The sequence below is a fragment of the Excalfactoria chinensis genome, chromosome 2 (assembly GCF_039878825.1).
Source record: "Excalfactoria chinensis isolate bCotChi1 chromosome 2, bCotChi1.hap2, whole genome shotgun sequence".
In the NCBI taxonomy this organism is placed as follows: Eukaryota; Metazoa; Chordata; class Aves; order Galliformes; family Phasianidae; genus Excalfactoria; species Excalfactoria chinensis.
In genome coordinates, this window is record NC_092826.1 from 141297517 (window position 1) to 141315532 (window position 18016).

General features: G+C 62.0%; 2 protein-coding genes across 5 annotated transcripts; one reads left to right on the forward strand and one right to left on the reverse strand.

Annotated features, from left to right (window-relative positions):
• Window positions 1-631: 631 nt before the first annotated feature.
• On the reverse strand, window positions 632-7360 carry LOC140249131 (uncharacterized). Of its 4 annotated transcripts, XM_072330459.1 has the most exons (6): window positions 4036-4942; window positions 3293-3364; window positions 3069-3200; window positions 2726-2824; window positions 2416-2508; window positions 632-2262 (listed from the first exon to the last, which is right to left on the reverse strand). In XM_072330459.1, exons 2-6 carry the CDS (start codon window positions 3354-3356, stop codon window positions 1058-1060), a joined length of 1593 nt encoding a protein of 530 aa, XP_072186560.1. In that variant the 5' UTR covers window positions 3357-3364; window positions 4036-4942; the 3' UTR covers window positions 632-1057. The 4 variants fall into 4 exon arrangements, with proteins under 4 accessions (XP_072186560.1, XP_072186561.1, XP_072186562.1 ...); XM_072330460.1 differs by lacking the exon at window positions 4036-4942 and having other exon boundaries at window positions 3293-3526; XM_072330462.1 differs by lacking the exons at window positions 2416-2508; window positions 2726-2824; window positions 3069-3200; window positions 3293-3364; window positions 4036-4942 and adding exons at window positions 5137-5800; window positions 6012-6107; window positions 6751-6877; window positions 7293-7360 and having other exon boundaries at window positions 653-2057.
• AOC1 (amine oxidase copper containing 1) lies at window positions 7335-17986 on the forward strand. The gene is given in 8 exon segments (XM_072328145.1): window positions 7335-7370; window positions 14599-14721; window positions 14723-14806; window positions 14808-14866; window positions 15462-17032; window positions 17125-17413; window positions 17493-17625; window positions 17711-17986. Coding segments are annotated over 8 exon segments (2571 nt in total).
• The last annotated feature ends 30 nt before the right edge of the window (window positions 17987-18016 follow it).

Genomic DNA, 18016 nt, shown 5'->3' on the forward strand with positions numbered 1-18016 from the left:
AGGAGCTGCTAAAGGTCATGAGGTCACTGGACCTCCTCTGCTTTTCTCCCAAACTGGGGAAGGTCATTGATAGTAGTGGAAGGGCCCTATTAATGAACACCCAGCCTCGACGCTGCTGCAGCCACCAATTCTTTGGAATTTTCTGAAAAATAGCAGGTGGTGGAGGAGGCAGACAGCTCTGTGTTCAGACATTCACTGTCACCATTCACTCTTCACTGTGCTTGGCAGCACAGCCCTCAGACCCCCCTGGGCCTCCCAGCCCATCCCTGAAGTGTAACTGCGCTTCACGCTGCTGTGATCAAAGGGCAGGGAGAAACATTTGATAAACCTTAGGATTATGGAATGGTTTGGGATGGATGGGAATTTAAAGCCTGGTGATGGGAGGCTCTTTCTGAGGGCACAGGGCTTTGGCACGGCTTTTCGCTAAGTTCTGGTGGTCATAGGACACTGCGCATCTGGGAAACACGGCGCGGGCGGTGAGCAACGCGCACGGCGTTTGGAGAGCGCGACGCAGGTGCGGAGCTGCAGCGGAGCTCACGTGTGGCTGCGCTGGTGCAGCTGCAGGGATGCGCTCGCGCGTCCCTTGTCTGGGGCAGCAGCACACCCTGCCGGCAGACCCGCTCCCCGCGTTCGGTTTCGCTTTTTATTCGTTTCCAACTCAGAAAAAAATCTGCGAGTGGAGCATTAAGGGCGCGCGGTCCTCGAGGTTTACCTCCCCGCCGAGGCTCCGGGGGGGGCTCCCGTACACCGCAGCCCCCGGGAGCTCGGGGTTACGGAAAGTCCCTTCGCGCTGGGGAGATGGGACGCGCCGCGAGGTTCCCATCCCTGCCGGTGGTGAAGGTCGGGTTGGATGTGGCGTCGGGCTGTGGGAGATGCGCGCTCGGAGCTCTCTGCGCCCGCCTCTCGGTGCCATTATGGCACACAACGCTCGGAGCGCTCCCTCGGCTGAGCTCCGCGCTCCGTGAAGGCGCAACAGCTCCGCGACACCGACACGCTGCGCGGCTCCGTCCCACCGCTCCCGTTCCACTGCTCCTCCCGCTCCGTCTGTGCGCTCCTCCTACTCGCACTTGGGGAGCGGTAGCTGCATCTGCGTGCGGGGCACGAGCAGCGGATGCGCGGGGAGGAAGGGGCGGTAGCAGGACAGGACCCTCTCCCCGGCGTGCGCGCCTTGGTGCCCGCTCAGCTCCTTCCTGTGCCTGAAGACCTGGCCACACTCGGTGCAGGGGTAGACACGCTGCACCGTGTGCATCAGGTTGTGCGTCCGTAGGTTTCCTTTGTACTTGAAGCTCTTCCCACAGTCGGTGCAGGCGAAGGGCCGCTCCCCCGTGTGGATGCGCGTGTGCTTCATCAGCGTTGTCTTCAGGTTGAAGCTCTTCCCGCACTCGGCGCAGACGAAGGGCCTCTCCCCCGTGTGGATGCGCTGGTGGGTGATGAGCGTGCCCTTGCGGTTGAAGCTCTTCCCACACTCAGTGCAGCCGAAGGGCTTCTCGCCGGTGTGGATGCGCCGGTGTTTGATCAGCTCACCGTTGTGGCTGAAGCTCTTCCCACAGTCAGCGCAGGCAAAGGGCCGCTCACCGGTGTGGATGCGGTGGTGCCGCGTCAGGTCACCATTGCGGCTGAAACTCTTCCCACACTGGGAGCAGCCGAAGGGCCGCTCGCCCACATGGATCTTCTGGTGCAGGATGAAAGTTTTCTTGGCACAGAAGCCCTTCCCACACTCGGTGCAGACGAAGGGCCGCTCACCGCGGTGCATCTTCTGGTGCGTGATGAAGTTGGCCTTGCGGTTGAAGCTCTTCCCGCAGTCGCTGCAGGTGAAGGGCTTCTCCCCGGTGTGGATGCGTTGGTGCAGCACGAAGGTCTGCTTGGAGCAGAAGCTCTTCCCACAGACTTTGCACTCAAAGGGCTTCTCGCCCGTGTGGGTGCGTTGGTGCCGCATCAGGTCACCCTTCTGGCTGAAGCTCTTTGCACAGATGCCGCATGCAAACGGCCTCTCCCCGGTGTGCACTCGCAGGTGGGTGATGAGGTTCCCTCTGTGCTGGAAGCTCTTCCCACACTCACTGCAGCCAAAGGGACGATTGGTGTCCTGGTGCTGCCGGGCCGGCTCAGTGCTGGGGGTTGTGGCGGGTTGGTGCCCAGCGGTGCTCACCAGTGGGACAGGCACTGTGCCTATGCCCACGTGGATGATGCGGTGCCCAGGCACAGCCTGCAGGGCCCTCTTTGGTTCCATATCCTCCAGTTCCTCCTTGGGATGCTTCTCACCATCTGCCCACAGAAGGCAACATTGTGTGTCATGGGTATGGCGTGGATCCCCCCGGGCATCCAGCTAGAGCCACATTGCAGGGCAGCCCAGCACATCACTGCCAGACCCAGAGCCGTTCACCCCCACACAGCCACACAGGGTGCAGCTGCACTTACCCAGAGCTCCTTTGTCACCTGGGCCCTGGGGACACACGATGCACACCGCCTCCTCTGGCTCCACCTTCACAATGACCTCGGGCTTGGCATCGCCTGCATGGGCAGAGAGTGGGGCTGTGCCAGACTGAGTGGAGCAGGCTGAGCCTGTGTGACCCCCAGGGGGTGCCACTATCCCTAGGCTGCTGGTGCAGGGCAGAGTGCCACCACCCCCAGGACAGCATCACCATCTTCAGGGTGCCCACAGGTCTGTGGGCACATGCAGGAACCCATAACATGGCCTCAGGCACTGTGGGCACCCAGCCCTGCTCACCAGCAGTGGGGTCAGGGGGGTCCTCCTCCTCCTGGTAGCAGCGGTCACTGTGTGAGTCGTCCTCAGGCTCTGCTTTGACCACCAGCTCCATTTTCACTCCTATCGTAGAATCATAGAATTACCCAGGTTGGAAAAGACCTTGAAGATCATTAAGTCCAACTGTATCCTAACCATAGTACCCTAACTCTAACAACCCTCTGCTAAAGGAATGAAAGATGCAGTGGAGCTCATCTACGTCCCCATGGAACACCTCACAGCCCGTGGGATGGAACTTTGTCCCCAGGCAGCTGACGGGTCTCACCAAGCACCCAGTTCTGCCCAGCTGCCTGCTGTGGTCACTTACTGGTACAGGGAACAATGGGGACACTGGGGACTCTGGCCCTTGCCTCCAGGTCCTGCAGGTACCCAATGTAGGACTCATCTTCTTGCTCCATTTTCAACACAATCTCATGCTTCTCATGAGCCCAGTCCTTTTCTGGGGAAGAGAAAACCACTTTTGGGTTCCTCATGTGAGAACTGTGTTGGGCACTGGGGGATGAACCCCCTCCCGAGGGTCCTGCAGCTCACCTGTGCCATGGGGGCTGGGGACTCCCATGTGCCTCCTATCCTGGGGGTCCTCCCCTGGCTCCATTGCAGGGTCTAAGGGTGACAATAGGAAATCCCACTTGAGGGATCTGCTCTGCCTGGGGACCTGGGAATGCCTGCAACAAGAACTCAGGTACAAGCAGCTGGGTGCTGGGCAGTGGGTACAACAAGGCTCCGGTTATCCCAGGGATGGTCCTTTTTCTACGCTGATCGCAGTTCCCCTCTTTCCATCCCATCCCATCCAACCCCATCCCTATCCCTATCCCATCCCCATCCCCATCCCTGTCCCCATCCCCATCCCAACCCCATCTCACCCCCATCCCATCCTCTGGCATGGGCTACCCAGAGCAATCCCAGCCCCAGGAGCGCTCAAGGCCATGGAGGGGGACCTGGGCAGCCTGAGTGGGTGGAGGGCACTCATCCCACTGTGGGGGTAAGGCTGTGGGGTCCCTTCCAACCCAATTCTTCCATGATTTGTTCAATTCTATGCTCCCGTCTGCACCCCTTGGGGCACACCCAGAACTCACACGGGGCTGTGGGGCGAGAGGCACTTTTATTTGGGTCCGTGCTTTAGGGCCAGGGGTCCTATTTCTGGGGGGAGTCACAGCCGCACACCAACCCAGCACCCCCCACCGCACCGCTCTCCCCCGCCCCTCCCCCTCCACCGCTGCCTCCCGCGCTGTGAACCCCCCTTCCCCGTTCCCTCGCCCTCCCCCAGCTCTCACCGGCGTCGCTCGAGGGGCGGCCGCGGGGCACCGCCGGCGGCCGCGGGGTGCGGGAGCGCAGACAAAGGCTGCCCGGTGCTTGCCGGGAGCTGTAGTCCACCCGCAGCGCCCCGCCCGGGATGCGGGGACACAGCAGGGCACGGGAAGGGGAACATCGGGCTCAGTGAGGACAGGGGATACTGGGGAGGCACGGGGCAAAGAAGGGATATAGGGCAAGGTGGGGCACAGGGCACGAGGAGGGGAGTTGGGGAAGAGATGCCCCATCCCTGTCTCTGCAGGGCTCTCCAAGCCAGGCACCCCGTGGGCACTGCATCCAGCTTCGCACATCTCCAAAAGGGTCATCCCGGGCCACAGAATGGCCCCAAAAACGGAGGAGCTGCAGCAGACCCCCACACTGGGGGGCAAGAGGAAGCGGGGATCTGAGGGCGCAGGTGTGGGGCAGGAGCCCACCAGCATTTGCCTTCACCCCATGGCACGTGGCACCATGCACCAGGGGTGCCCCAATGCCATGGGGTTTGGACAGAAAAAGGGCCATGGGGACAGGTGGGGTGGGCACTGCTGTAGTGGGTCCTTTGGGGGTCCCACAGTGTCCTTTGGGGGATCCCATAGCGTCCCTCAGGGCATCCCATTGGATTCTTTATGGGATCCCACAATGTCCTTTGGAGGATCCAATAGCGTCCTTCAGGAGAAATCCGAATGTCCTACAGAGTCCTTCAGGGTATCCCATAAGGTCCTTCAAGGAATTTCATTGGGTCCTTTGGAGGATCCAATTGGGTCCTTCAGGAGAACTACAAATGTCCTTCAGGGGATCCCATGAAATTCTTTGGGGGATCCCACAATGTTCTTTGGGGCATCTCATAAGCTCCTTCAGGGGCACTCGTGGGGTCCTTTGGGGGCTCTCATCGGGTTCTTTAGGGTCAGGGCTGCCCACCCCCCACTCCGAGGCTGCCGCCGTCACCGTGGCCGCGCAGGTGCAGGTGCAGTTTGCTTTTGGAGCTGAAGCTGAGGCGGCACTGCGCGCAGGCGAAGGTTCTGCAGCGGCGGTGCAGCCGGCGGTGCGTGGTGAGGCTGGCCTTGTTGCAGAAGGCTTTGTCGCACTGCGTGCAGGCGTAGGGCCGCTCACCCGTGTGCACGCGTTGGTGCAGCAGCAGATTCCCGCTGCGGCTGAACGTCCGGCCGCACTGCTGGCATTTGTGGCGGCGCTCGGGCGCGTGGCTGCGCAGGTGCAGCTGCAGGCTCTCCTTCCAGGAGAAGCGGCGCCCGCAGCGCCCGCAGGCGAAGGGCCGCTCCTCGCCGTGCTGCGCGCGGTGCCGGCTCAGGCTGAGCTCGTCCTCGAAGCGCCGCCCGCACTCGGGGCACTGCCGCGGTGCCGTGGCCGTCTGCCCTTCGCCGTGAGCCTGCGGGTCGCGCCGGTGCCGGTGCCGCAGCAGGTCACCCTTCAGGCAGAAGCTGCGGCCGCATTCACCGCAGGAGTGCCGCTGCTGGCCCCGCTGCTTCTTGTGTGCCAGGAGGTTGCGGTGGTGCCGGAACACTCTGCCGCACATCACGCACTCGTGGCCGGGTGTCGGGTCCCCGTGCTCTGCCCGGTGTGCGCTCAGCGCCGCCGCGTCCTCAAAGCTCTGCCCACAGACCCTGCAGATCTGCGGCTCCGCAGCCCCCGCCGGCTCCCACCCATCCCAGTTGGGGCTCAGCGGGGGGCACCCCGGTTCTGGCAGCACATGGTGTCCCTGGATGGCATCTCCCAGTGTGTCCTCATCCCAGCGGGCTGCAGGGAGTGGAGGCACTGGGTCAGGCTGGGTCAGGACCACATCCCCATGGGATGCCATGGGTGGGCCCACAGCACACGGCTGTGGCACAGCTCATGGCATGGCTCGTGGCACAGCTCATCATGGCACGGCTCAGGACTCGCATCCATTATGTGCCCAACCCCCCCAGTCCCCATCCTGTTGCCCCCAGCTCTGCCCCATCACTCTCACCGCTGCCCGCGAGGTCCAGCGTCCCTCCGTCCCCTCCATGTGATGTCTCCCCAGGATCCGTTCCGTGGACAGAGCAGGATTTGTTGTCCAGGGAGTCTGGGGAAGTGAGAGTCCTCAGCGCCCCCCAGAGACACCCACGGGGCATCATCACCATCACCCAGACCCCAGAGCTGCCCTCAGAAATGTCAGTGAGGCCCCGGGGATGTGTCCCAGATCACAGAATCACAGAATCACAGAATGACCTGGGTTGGAAGGGACCTCAAGGATCATGTAGTTCCAACCCCCCTGCCTAGCAGGGCCACCAAACATACACCTTTACTAGATCAGGTTGCCCAGAGCCCTGTCCAACCTGGTCTTGAACACCTCCAAGGACGGGGCATCCACAACCTCCCTGGGCAGCCTGTTCCAGGACCTAACCACTCTCCTAGTAAAGAACTTCCCCCTAACATCCAACCTAAATCTTCCCTCTTTTAACTTAAAACCATTTCCCCTAGTCCTGCTATTATCAGCCCTTTCGAAGAGTTTGCTCCCCTCCTGGGAGTAAGTTCCCTTCAGGTATTGAAAGGCTGCAATGAGGTGCACCGAGGTGCCGGCTGGGGACTGCAGTGCCATGGGGCTGCCATGTGCGGGATGCTGCTGTGCCACTCCCAGTTGTGGCAGCAAACTGGGATGCAGTGGGAGCAGAGGCGGACCTGGGGCCGGGGGCACTGGGGGGGGGCTGCGCAGCGCTGCTCCTTACCCAGACACGCCACCAGGTGGTAATTATCCATCATCACCTCCTGGTACAGATCCCGCTGCCACCGCGCCAGCAGCGCCCACTCCTCGGCGGAGAAATACACGGCCACGTCCTCGAATGCCACCGTCGCCTTTGGGGGAGTGGGGGAGGGGGGGGCTGAGGGCACGGCTGGTACCTGGACCTCCCCGTGCCCAAAACCCTCCCCATGACATGGTGCTGTGGGTACCGGGTGGGCTGTGGGGATTGGGATGGGGTGTGAGGATGGGGATGGGGTGCAGGCATCAGGATAGGGTGTGGGTATCAAGATGGCGGGGGGGAGGGTGTGGGTACCGGGATGGGGTTTGAGTATGGGCTTGGAGTGCGGGTATCTGGATAGGGTGTGGGTACGGGGGTGTGGGTACCAGGATGGGGAGCGGGTATCGGGATGGGGTACGGGCAGTGGGACGGGGTGTGGGTGTCGGGTTGGGGGGGCAGGTTTTGGGATGCAGTGTGAGTATTGGGATGGGGTGCGGGAACCGAAATCGGGCGCGTGTTTGGGGTCTCACCCGCTGCATCGCTGAGGGCGCTGGGGGGGCGGCACCGGAGCGATGACGGCGGAGCAGCAGCCGGGGTGGGCCCGGAAGGTGACGGTGGGGGGCGGGACGGGGCGGAGCGGAGCGGAGCATCTCGGCTGGTGGCCGCGCTCGGAGCTGCCGCCTTTGCGCAATGGCTGCCGAGCTGAGTGGTTTCCCCCCAGCGCACTGATGGGGGAAGAGAAGCGCCGGGCGTTGTGTGCTGGATGAGGGGCAGCAAATGGGGAAACTAAGGCACGCAGCCCCGCGGGGTGTCTGTTTTTTGGGGGTGCAAATGTATTGGGGTGTCCGGGTTGCTGGAATCTCAGGTTATTGGTGTGTGACGTTATTGCCATGCCACTACTGGGGGGCCCAGTTCTTGGGATCAGAGTATATTGGGGTGCCCGGTTACTGGGGTGCTCGCTTACTGGGTGCCTGGCTGCTGTGGTGCACCACTTACTGAAGTGCTGTTGGGTTATTGGCTTATTTATGGCCTGTAGCCGGTTACTGGGGTACCCCGTGAATGTAGTTCCAGATTATTGGGGTGCTTGGTTATTGAGGCCCCTGGGAAGTGGGGCTGCCCATGTTATTGAGATGCTCAGTTATTGGGGAACCCAGTTAATGGAGCAATGAGTTGCTGAGATGCTCGGCTGTTGGCATGCTAGGCTGTTCAGGTGCCTAATTATTGAAGCACCCAGGTTATTGGGGTGCACAGTTATTGGGGCAGTGGGGGGGCGGCGATGGGCGCACAGCTGGGCAGGTCCTCCTGGGGTGAAGTGGGATGACAGCAGGACATGGGAGTAGGAATGTATTGGAGCAGGAACGTATTGGGATGGGGATTGAGGCAGGAATTGATTGGGGCAGGAATGCATCGGGGAAGGACAGTGTTGGAGTAAAAATGCATTGGGGCAGCAATATGTTGGGGCAGGAATGCATTGGGTCAGGGATGTATTGGGGTGGGAATGTGTTGGGGAAGGAGTGCATTGGGGCGGGGGTGCTTTGGGGGAGGAATGCATTGGGCAGCGGTGGGAGGCGCAGGCAGGCTGCAGATGCGGGGAGATGGACGGGTGGTGCAGATTTCATGTTTCCAAGCCGCGGGGTCCCACACACCCGCAGAGCTCCTGCAGCCAACAGCGCGCGTGGCAGACAGAGATAACACAGAGCTGCATCCCGGTGCTGCAGGTGCCGAGCGAAACCCGTGCCCCAAATCACAGCTCTGAGGGTGGAGCAAGATGAGCAGCAGCACCAGGAGGTGCTCGGGAGGGGGGGAAGGGGGGGGGGGTCTGTGATGGGAGCTGCACGCTGCGCCCTGGTTTTGGTGGGAGAGGCCCATGGGGCCGTGTCTGGGCTTGGGCTGCAGCTGACGGTGAGAGCGCATGGATGTTTCGGTGAGCACTGAGCGGTGCCGCGCAGAGCCGAGGGTGGTTCTGTGCAGGAGGGCTGACAGCCCAACCGAAGGGGCGTCCCTCTGGGAGGACGGCGGTCTGGGAGGAAGATGGGGGGGATGTATGAGACACGGTCACAGCGAAGGCCCTTGTGGTTATGCAACGTGGAGCGCAGCGGGTTGTGGCACGCGGTGAAATCCCCGGCGCAGGGATGAGCGCTCACAGCACGGCAGATGGGAGCAGCGCCGACACCCCCGCGCCGAGGAAATCACGCGCAGGCGGTGCGAAGCGGGGGGAGGTGAAGGATTTTCCCGGCACAGGAGCCAAGTGCTGCTCTCTGCAGCCCGTGGCACAGTGCTGGGGGGAGGGAGGGAGGGAAGGGGGAACTCCTTTTAGTTTTGTTGCCGCAGAGAATGGGAATGTGGGGGGAATTTGGTGGGCGGCTGAAGCACCGATGATCCATCCCAAACTTCTGCGGGGAAATTCCTGCCTGGCTGTACCCGCCTGGTGGCAGCACATGGGCACTGCAATGTGCCACGCGGTGCAGTGCAGTGCATCGCCAGGCTGTGCCTTGGGGTTCAGTGCCAGGCTGTGCCATTCAGGGCTGTGCCATGCAGGTCCTCGTGGCACTGTGCCGTGCTGTGCCACACGGTGCCCAGCAGCACCACCACCAGCTGGAGCTCCGGGCGGGATCCCAGCTCACACTAAGCCATGCAGTGGGCTCACAGCCAGGGGAAGGTGCTGCTGTGGGGCAGGAGCCGTGTGTGCAGCCTGGCACTGCACGGGCACACACTCAGCGGTGGGAGGCAGACCTGCATCCCGGGTTGCAGCACATTGAGTGCTGGGCAGGGGCACAGTCCATGTCTGAAGGCTGCCGGCGCTGCAGCAGCAGAGATGCTGAAATCCTTTTATTTTTCCTTTTATTGCACTCACGATGAGCATCCCGAGTGCTGTCCCATTGCATGCACATTGCAGCCAGGCAGGAGTTGCCCCTCATGACCTGGCATCCCTTTGGTGATGTCCTGCAGTGCCACCAGCGGCTCAGCCCTGACGTCACCACTGTCCCCCTGACCCTACTCCCCCCCCCCGGAGCCAAGGCCCAGCAGTGCCGTGGGGAGCAGCAAACCCTTCAGTGGTGTCAGGGGTGGCTTTGGGCCCCCCCCTTCTCAGGCCCATCTGCTGCCCTACTTGCATCCTGGCGGCCCCCGCACTTCGCTTTCCAGGGAAAGTGATTTTCTTGAGGCCGGCAGATGTGCTGCAGCTCCTCCTGCAAAGCTGCTTCCTGCCGGCACCGGCGGCATTGCCTGCGGGCCATGACACACGGCCTTCCTGGGGGGCAGATCTGGGGTTCTGCATTCCTGTGCTGTTGGCAAGCAGGGCAGGCCGTGCTGCATCTCAGCAATGCTGGAAATGGGGCAGCGGAGCTTTGGGCGGCTCGCTGGGCGCTGTGAGCAGCTGTGGGTCTCCCAGAGCCTCTCCTCTCAGCACGAGCACTGCGTGATGCTGATTACGCAGAGGACGGAGTCCTTTTCTGGGCCTTTTTGGGGGCTTTTTTGGGCTGCCCTACTTGTGCTGTGCTGCCGGCCCCAACGTGCACAGCCCACATGTGCTGGCGGCTGCAGCACCGTGAGGTGCTCTGGGTGCTGCCTGGGGGGGCACGGGATGATCTCTGCGGCCTCAGCACTTCTCTGGGCTTTGTGACACCACTAAAAAGTGTGAAAAATGGAAGAAAAAGAAAAAAAAGAAGTAAAAAAAAAAGACTTTTCTTTCGTCTTCCTTTGCTGCTCCAAATGAATACAGGAGCCAGGAGGACAATCCCCAATTATATCTCTGCGCTGCGGCTCAGGCTGGAGGCGCTGAGCGAATTGAGCACAGTGAGGAGTGTCCATCATCCTCTCCTCAGCACCGTTATGGGGACGCGTTTCTGGGTCTGTGCCGTGGCAGTGCTGCAGTGGGGGGTTGGCTGCCACGTGCCCCGCACTGCGGCTCCGCACCTCGGCATGTCGCAGGCACCAATGCTGCTCCTTCTGCAGCCACAGCCGCAGGAGTACCAAGGTGTCTCTGCCTATGGAATTCCACCAAGCCCTCCCCACCCCCCGGGGTTATTTGGGCTGAACCGGGCCCCACTCGCACCATTGTGCCAGCACTGGGGTTGGTGAGGTCCCTTCCCTCCCCACAGCCCCCATTCCCTGACCCGCACAGATGTGAACACCCCATCCATGGGAGCAGAATCCTCATGCTGAGCTCACGGTGTCAGTGAGGAGGAGAGGGGCAATGTCACGTTCCCAGGGGCAGCGTGGCTGAATGCAGAACTGCTCCACTGAGTCAGAAACGCACAACGGGGACTTCCAGCCGCAGGTCACGCTTCCCTGAGTCCCACACTGCAGAGACCACAATTAACCTTTGGGTAATTAGCCTTCCCCAAAGGACGGGACTTCGTCAGGACAGAACAAAGGGCACCTCGAGGGGATGTGGGAGCACCAGCAGTGGGGTGCTGTGGATGGCTGGGCAGCGGGCGGGCAGAATCCTGCACACATCCTGATGGGGCAGATGGATGGATGGACAGGCTGGTGGAAAGTCTGGAGAGGCAGCACAGGGCTGTGCCTCTGTCCTGCTGCTGGGGGTGGGCGAGGAGCGGAGCGTTCAGACAGGAACTCTGGGAAAGGGCCCTCCCTGCCTTAGAAGGAAGCGTCCTTCCACTGTGCTGGGGCTGGGGAGGCAGAGCTCATAAAAGAGCTGAGTGAGGGAAGATTTTCTCTGAGAAGAACCGAACAGCTGACGGAGGAGACAAGAGAGCTCATGGGCTGTTATCTGCTTTGCTATTATCGCAGTGACTCCAGTTACGAAATATGGGGGGGAAAAAAACAAATCTGGTGCAAGCGCACAACCAGAGCACTTGGGAACCACAGAGCAGGAGGGGGAGAACCAAACCACAGCGACAACCTTGCAGAATGGGCAGCCCCAAAGGATCTGTGGAGGAGCACAGTGTGATGCTCAGCCAGACCCTCTGAGCTGGAGGAGCAGCTGGTGCATGGAGGGAATGGGGCCAAGGAGAGCTGTGTCTGACCTGCAGAGCTTGGGGACAACCAGGTGGGTGCACGGTGTCCACTGGGGGAGGTGGCCCGCTCTGCACAAGGAGTTTCCTGCTCACATCTCTGGTCCATTCTTTCCTCCACGGTCCTCAGCTCTCTCCCATGCCCGGCCCCTTCCAGCCCAGAGCAGTTATTGCTGAAGCCCTGCAGGTTCTGCTGCCGGCACAGAGTTCCCAGCACACACTGATGGGGAACTGCTGCCATCAGTCAGAAAACAGCCGTGGCTGCGTCACACGGTGACCTTTGGAACAGCCCCGGTGCGTCGCTCGGAGGGCACGAGGTGCCCAGGAAGCTCTGATTGGAGGGAGATGGCAGCAAACATTGTGCTTTTATGTCAGGAGCCAGAAATGGGCTCCTTCATGAACAAATGCAGCAGCGCATGTTTTCACAAGAAGCAGAGCGGTGGCTGCAGAATGGGGGGCTCAGCTTGGAAATACCACTTCTTGTTCGTGCAGGACCCGAGACTGGGCTGCTGGTTGGTGACCCTGCACACAGCAGGGGGTTGAAACTGGATGAACACTGTGAGCCTTTGCAACCCAGGCCACGCTGTGATTCTATGAGACACAAGGAGGGCACTGGAGATGGGATGCAGGCAAAACCCACAGCGGATGTTTGAGGCGAAGGCGTCCCTGCAGCACTGAGTGGGGTCCAGCAGTACTTGTGGGCCAGAGCCAGAGGGCTCCCCTCCCCCTCTTCCTCCTCCTCTTCCTCCTCCAGAGGTGCCGCGCTGATGGATCCTCTCCTCTTTTCTGGGCAGGACACCCAGAACATTTCCCTCATGCTGGGACACATCCGCAGAGCACAGCAGCACTGACACTGTGATAATGCCTGTGCCCACTGTGCCCCATGGAGGAGGCTGCCAGGCCCTGAGCTCATTGCTTCCCAAAGCTGCTGTCCCAGCAGCACGGAGCGCACAGTGTGAGGAGCGTCTCCCTCCACTCCCCGCAGCGCTGGGCCACTGCTGTGTGCTGCGCACGGCTGATAAGTTCTCCTGCTGTGTGATTGATAAGTGCCTGCTGAGAAGTGTTTGCCGAAAGGCTCCTTTCATTCCAGGCATCCTCGTGCGGTGTCCATTTATAGGGATGGGAGATTTTATAGAAACAGAGGAAAAGTTGGAACAAATCCTTGGCACGTCTGAGCTCGCAGCGCAGCCGCAGGCGCAGCAGGAGCTGTGCTGGCAGCGCTGCTGTGGTGCAGTGGGATCACAGCTGCTGTCTCTGCTCCATAGATGTTAAACCACAGTCAGGGTGCTTTCCCAGCACAGCTCTGGTTGGCACTTTGCAGTGCCACGTCCTCCTCCTCTGGGGCTCCCAATGCCAGGACCCTTGCCAGACAGGCACTAGATCTCCAAGGTCCCCAACTCCAGGTCCCAGCCTCTGATGTCCGTCTCCCAGCTCCTCATCTCAGCTCCATGCCCTATTTCCAGTTCCTATCTCCATGTTCCATCTCAAAGTCCCATCTCTGTGTCCCACCTCCATGTCCCAGCACAATGTCCCATCTCTACATCCCTTCTCCATGTCCCATCTCCACTTCCCATCTCCACTATTTCTAGGCCTTGTCCCTTCTACCAGCTGCATTGCTGTGACTCCAGCAGCTGCTCTAACCACCAACCATGGAGGTAAAGCCCCCAAGCCCCCCAGAGCCCACCAGCACCATTCTGCAGGGCTCTGCTATGGGGAGGAGGGCACGGGCCAGGCCATGGGGTGAGGGAGGTGAGACCTGAGGGAACAGTGTCACGAGGTGTCAGAGGCATCGCCACTGTGATGTGTCACGGGGATGGGGCCGGGAGTAGCCAGGTGATGGGTGCAACCATGGGGATGGGTGTTGACAGGTGATGGGTGGAGAACAGGTATAGGTGTTGCCATGGCAGTGGATGTTGCTGTGAGGATGGGTGTTGACAAGTGGTGATGGGTGTAGCCATGGCAGTGGGTTTAGCCATGGGATGACTGTTAGTTTTCAGGGGTTTTCCTGGCTCCAGCCCTTGAGATGGGGACATATGAATGAAATAAAAGACCCTGAAATTGTATCTGGTGTCACAGGGTTCAGTGGGATCTATGGGGACACCAAGACTTTGAGTCTGGGGACATGGGAATGTGGGGCTCCATGGAGCCTGTGCCAGAGACATGGAGATGAACATGGCCACAGGGCTCAGCGGAGTTTGTACCCATGGGTAGAGCAGGACCAGTGGGGTCTGGGGACATGAAGCTCACTGGGGTCCATGCCCATAGGGATGAAGGGCTCATTGGAGCCCATGCCCATGGAAACATGTGTAGTGCATGGGACCCCTGGAACAGGGCTGCTGGAGAGGGGCCTCTCTTCCTGACCCCCACTGCCCTCCAGAACTGGGCCTGTCTGAGCTGCAGCCCTGAGACTTCATCTCCAGTATGTGCTGCTTGAAGGGGGAGTGGTCCCATGGCTGGGGGACCTGAGCCCCTTGGGAGGTATTGATCCCACTGGGGTGGGGTCCTGGTCCCATCAGATTGGGGGTCTGACTGTGGGGTGGGGGTTCTGGTCCCACAAAGGGGATCTGGGATCCATGAAGGGGATGGAGCTGCAAAGGAACAGGGATCTCAGCCTCATGGGTCTGTGGGGGCCTAGTACTATCGGGGTCTCCAGCCCCACAGCTCCCGGCTCCCCCGGTGGGGATCCACACCACAGCCCCCTGCACTCTGCAGCATCATGACAGAATAAAATGGAGGCACGATTTCTGAGGGTGGGCGCATCCAATATGCATGCTTTGATTTGTGGGGCATGGGGAAGGGATGGGGGAGTCGGGGCAGCACCTCCAGCACTCCCCATCCCTTCCCCATGCAGCGTGACTAGGACAAAGCCACGGGCACGAGTGGGACAGTCCTGTGTCTGTCTCTGCTGTTATCTCTCCTGAACCTGGAGTTTGATCGCAGAAAGGCCATAAAGAGCGCAGCTCCCGGCAGGGAGGGGCTGGGTGGGTGTTGTGTCCCTCCCCATTGGCACCGCCGCTGCTGAACCCTGCAACCCCGCTCCGGCCTTGACCCGAGGGGGGCGGAGGAGTGGGGGGGGGCGGTGAGGGCGGGACGGGGCTGCGGACGGGACAGAGCGGTACCCACACGAGGTGAGTGCGGGGAGCTCGGAGGGGCTGCCTTTGGGTGCCAGGGGGGTGAGCAGTGGGTTGGGGGGCTCAGCTTGTGGGGCTTCCCCATGTCAATACTGCGGGCTCTGAGGAGCCCCACAGGACAGCCCTGGTCCCATGTAGCTGCAGCCTTGACACCCTTTTCTTGGGCATCCCCCTGGGGGTAGTGCATGTTGTGACCCCCCCCGGCCCCACTGTTGCTGCTGCTTTTGGCTGCCCTATCCCCATGGATATCATCACTGCTCTGTGCAAACCACTGCTGTGTGTTGGGCACTACTCTGTGACCCCAAGCACAAGACCCCTGGGACCCCTTCACCTCCACCCCATGTGCTGCAGGAGCTCAGGGACCCCCTGTGCAGGGGGTCAGGGGTGGTGCAGCTGTGGGCACGACACCAGCCCTGCAGGGTGGGACCACTGCCACACAGAGCACAGTGTAGGACCAGTGCTGGGCTTGGGGAGAGGAATCCCTGCTCTGTGAGGTGGTGCTGGGTGGGGGTCCCAGAGGCACCGTGAGGCCAAGTGGTGCTTGATGTGGGGTTGGTGCTGGCACTGAACTCCTATCGCACCCCACCCCCAGGCTGTGTCCTCAGGTGCCCGGCGCGATGCACCTGCTCTGCCTCACCTGGGTGCTGGCCACACTGCGCTTGATGGTGACCCACGCCGATCCCACGGCCGCACCGCCAGACAAAGCCTCCATCTTTGCTGACCTGATGCCAGCAGAGCTGCGCGCGGTGCGGGATTTCCTGCGGGGCCGCCCGGAGTTGGGGCTGTCAGCACAACGTGGGGACACGCTGGCACAGAACACATTATTCCTGGTGGAGCTGCTGCCCCCCACCAAGCGGGCGGCCCTGCGGCACCTGGATGGGGACAGCCCCGCGCCCCGGCGCCGGGCACGCGCCGTCATCTTCTTCGGGGCGCAGGCAGAACCCAACGTCACCGAGTTTGCTGTTGGGCCCCTTCCGCGGCCCCGCTCCTACCGCCCGCTGCACTTCAAGGGCGGCCGCACCGTGCCCTTTGCCGCGCGGCCCATGATGATGCAGGAGTACGAGCTGCTGCACCGCGCGCTGGTGGTGGCCACCGAGCCGCTGTACCGCCTGCTGCGAGACTCCACCGGCTTCTGGTACCACAACTGCACCCAGCACTGCCTCACCTTCTCCGACATCGCGCCCCGCGGGCTGGCGCCCGGTGAGCGCCGCACATGGTTCATCCTGCAGCGCTTCGTCGAAGGCTATTTCCTGCACCCCGTGGGGCTGGAGCTGCTGCTGGACCACAGCGACCCCGACCCGCTCCACTGGGCGGTGCAGAGCGTCTGGTACAACGGGCAGTACTTCTCCAGCCCGCAGGAGCTGGCCGAGCACTACGAGCGTGGCACGCTGGCGGTGGCACAGCTGCCCGACCCCGCAGCCCCGCACCTCTTCTCCACATACATCCCACGTGGCCGCTTCACCACCGGCACCGCCACCGATGTGCACGGGGCCAAAGTGTGCGAGCCGCAGGGCCGGCGCTACCGCCTGCGTGGCAACCAGTTGGAGTACGGTGGCTGGAGCCTGGCCTTTCGCCTGCGCTCCTCTGCCGGCCTGCAGCTCTTTGACGTGCGCTTCAATGGTGACCGCATCGCCTACGAGGTGAGCGTGCAGGAGGCCATCGCCTTCTATGGAGGAGACACACCGGCCGCCATGCAGACCAAGTACATGGATGCCGGCTGGGGCATGGGCTCCGTCACCTATGAGCTGGCGCCCGGCATCGACTGCCCCGAGGTGTCCACCTTCCTGGATGTGCACCACCTGTATGACAGTGAGGGACCGCGGCGCTTCCGCCGTGCGCTCTGCATCTTCGAGCTGCCCACCGGCGTCCCGCTGCGACGGCACTTTGACAGCGACTTCCGTGGGGGGTTCCATTTCTACGCGGGGCTGGAGGGGCACGCACTGGTGCTGCGCACCACCTCCACCGTCTACAACTACGACTACATCTGGGATGTGCTGCTGTACCCCAACGGCGTGCTGGAGGCCAAGGTGCACGCCACCGGCTACATCCACGCCACCTTCTACACGCCAGGGGGTCGCCGCTACGGCAGCCGCGTGCACAGCCATGTGCTGGGCAACATGCACACGCACCTGGTGCACTACAAGGTGGATCTGGATGTCGCAGGTGCGGCTGCAGGCACTGGGAATGGGGCTGCTGCTCAGCACTGGGGAACCCCCGGTGCTGCTGTCGGCAGCTGACAGCCTCTCCACTCACAGGCACCAGCAACAGCTTTGAGACAATGGACATCAGTTTTGAGAACATCTCCAACCCGTGGAGCCCTGGTGCGCGTATCGTGCAGCCCTGGTTGCGCCGGCAGCCACGCCGCACAGAGCGCCAGGCTGCCCTCCCGCTGGACGCACCGCTGCCCCGCTATCTGCTCTTCTCCAACCCGCGCCAGCGCAACCGCTGGGGCCACGCGCGCAGCTACCGCATCCAGCACCACTCACACGCAGGGCGCGTGCTGCCCCGCGGCTGGAAGGAGGAGAAGGGTGTTGCGTGGGGCAGGTGGGGCCGGGGGGTGGGGGGTGCACAGCCCTATGAGCTGCCCCAGGGCTGACACTGTCCCTGACCCCCCTCCCCAAAGGTACCACCTGGCCGTGACGCGGCACCGCGAGAGCGAGGCATCCAGCAGCAGCCTCTACAACCAGAACAACCCCTGGGAGCCCGCTGTGAACTTTGAGAGCTTCATTCGCAACGACGAGAACATCGAGGACCAGGTGATGAGAGGAGGGGGCTGCGGGGGGGTGCTGCAGGGGTCCCGGTGCAACATATTGCACTGATGACTGTTATCCCTCTGTGCAGGACCTGGTGGCCTGGGTGACGGTGGGCTTCCTGCACGTCCCACACGCCGAGGACATCCCCAACACGGCCACCCCCGGCAACAGCGTCGGCTTCTTCCTGCGCCCCTTCAATTTCTTCGATGAGGACCCCTCGGTGGCGTCGCGTGGTGCCGTCATCATGCGCCCACAGGACCCCAACTTCTCACGCCTGGAGGTGCAGCGTTGGACCCCCGACAGCGCCGGGCCTTGCGTGGCATCAGAGCCCTTCTCCTACAATGGCACCTACTGGCCAGTGTGAGCACCACGGAGGGGCTCAGGTAATGCCCCC

Bases quoted from the DNA above. Each gene is read 5' to 3' on its own strand.
- LOC140249131 (XM_072330462.1), bottom strand. The intron at 6,108-6,750 runs GTAAGGAGCAGC...TCACTTCCCCAG, and splicing joins CCACCTGGTGGCGTGTCTGG to ACTCCCTGGACAACAAATCC. The intron at 5,801-6,011 runs GTGAGAGTGATG...CACTCCCTGCAG, and splicing joins GCTGGACCTCGCGGGCAGCG to CCCGCTGGGATGAGGACACA.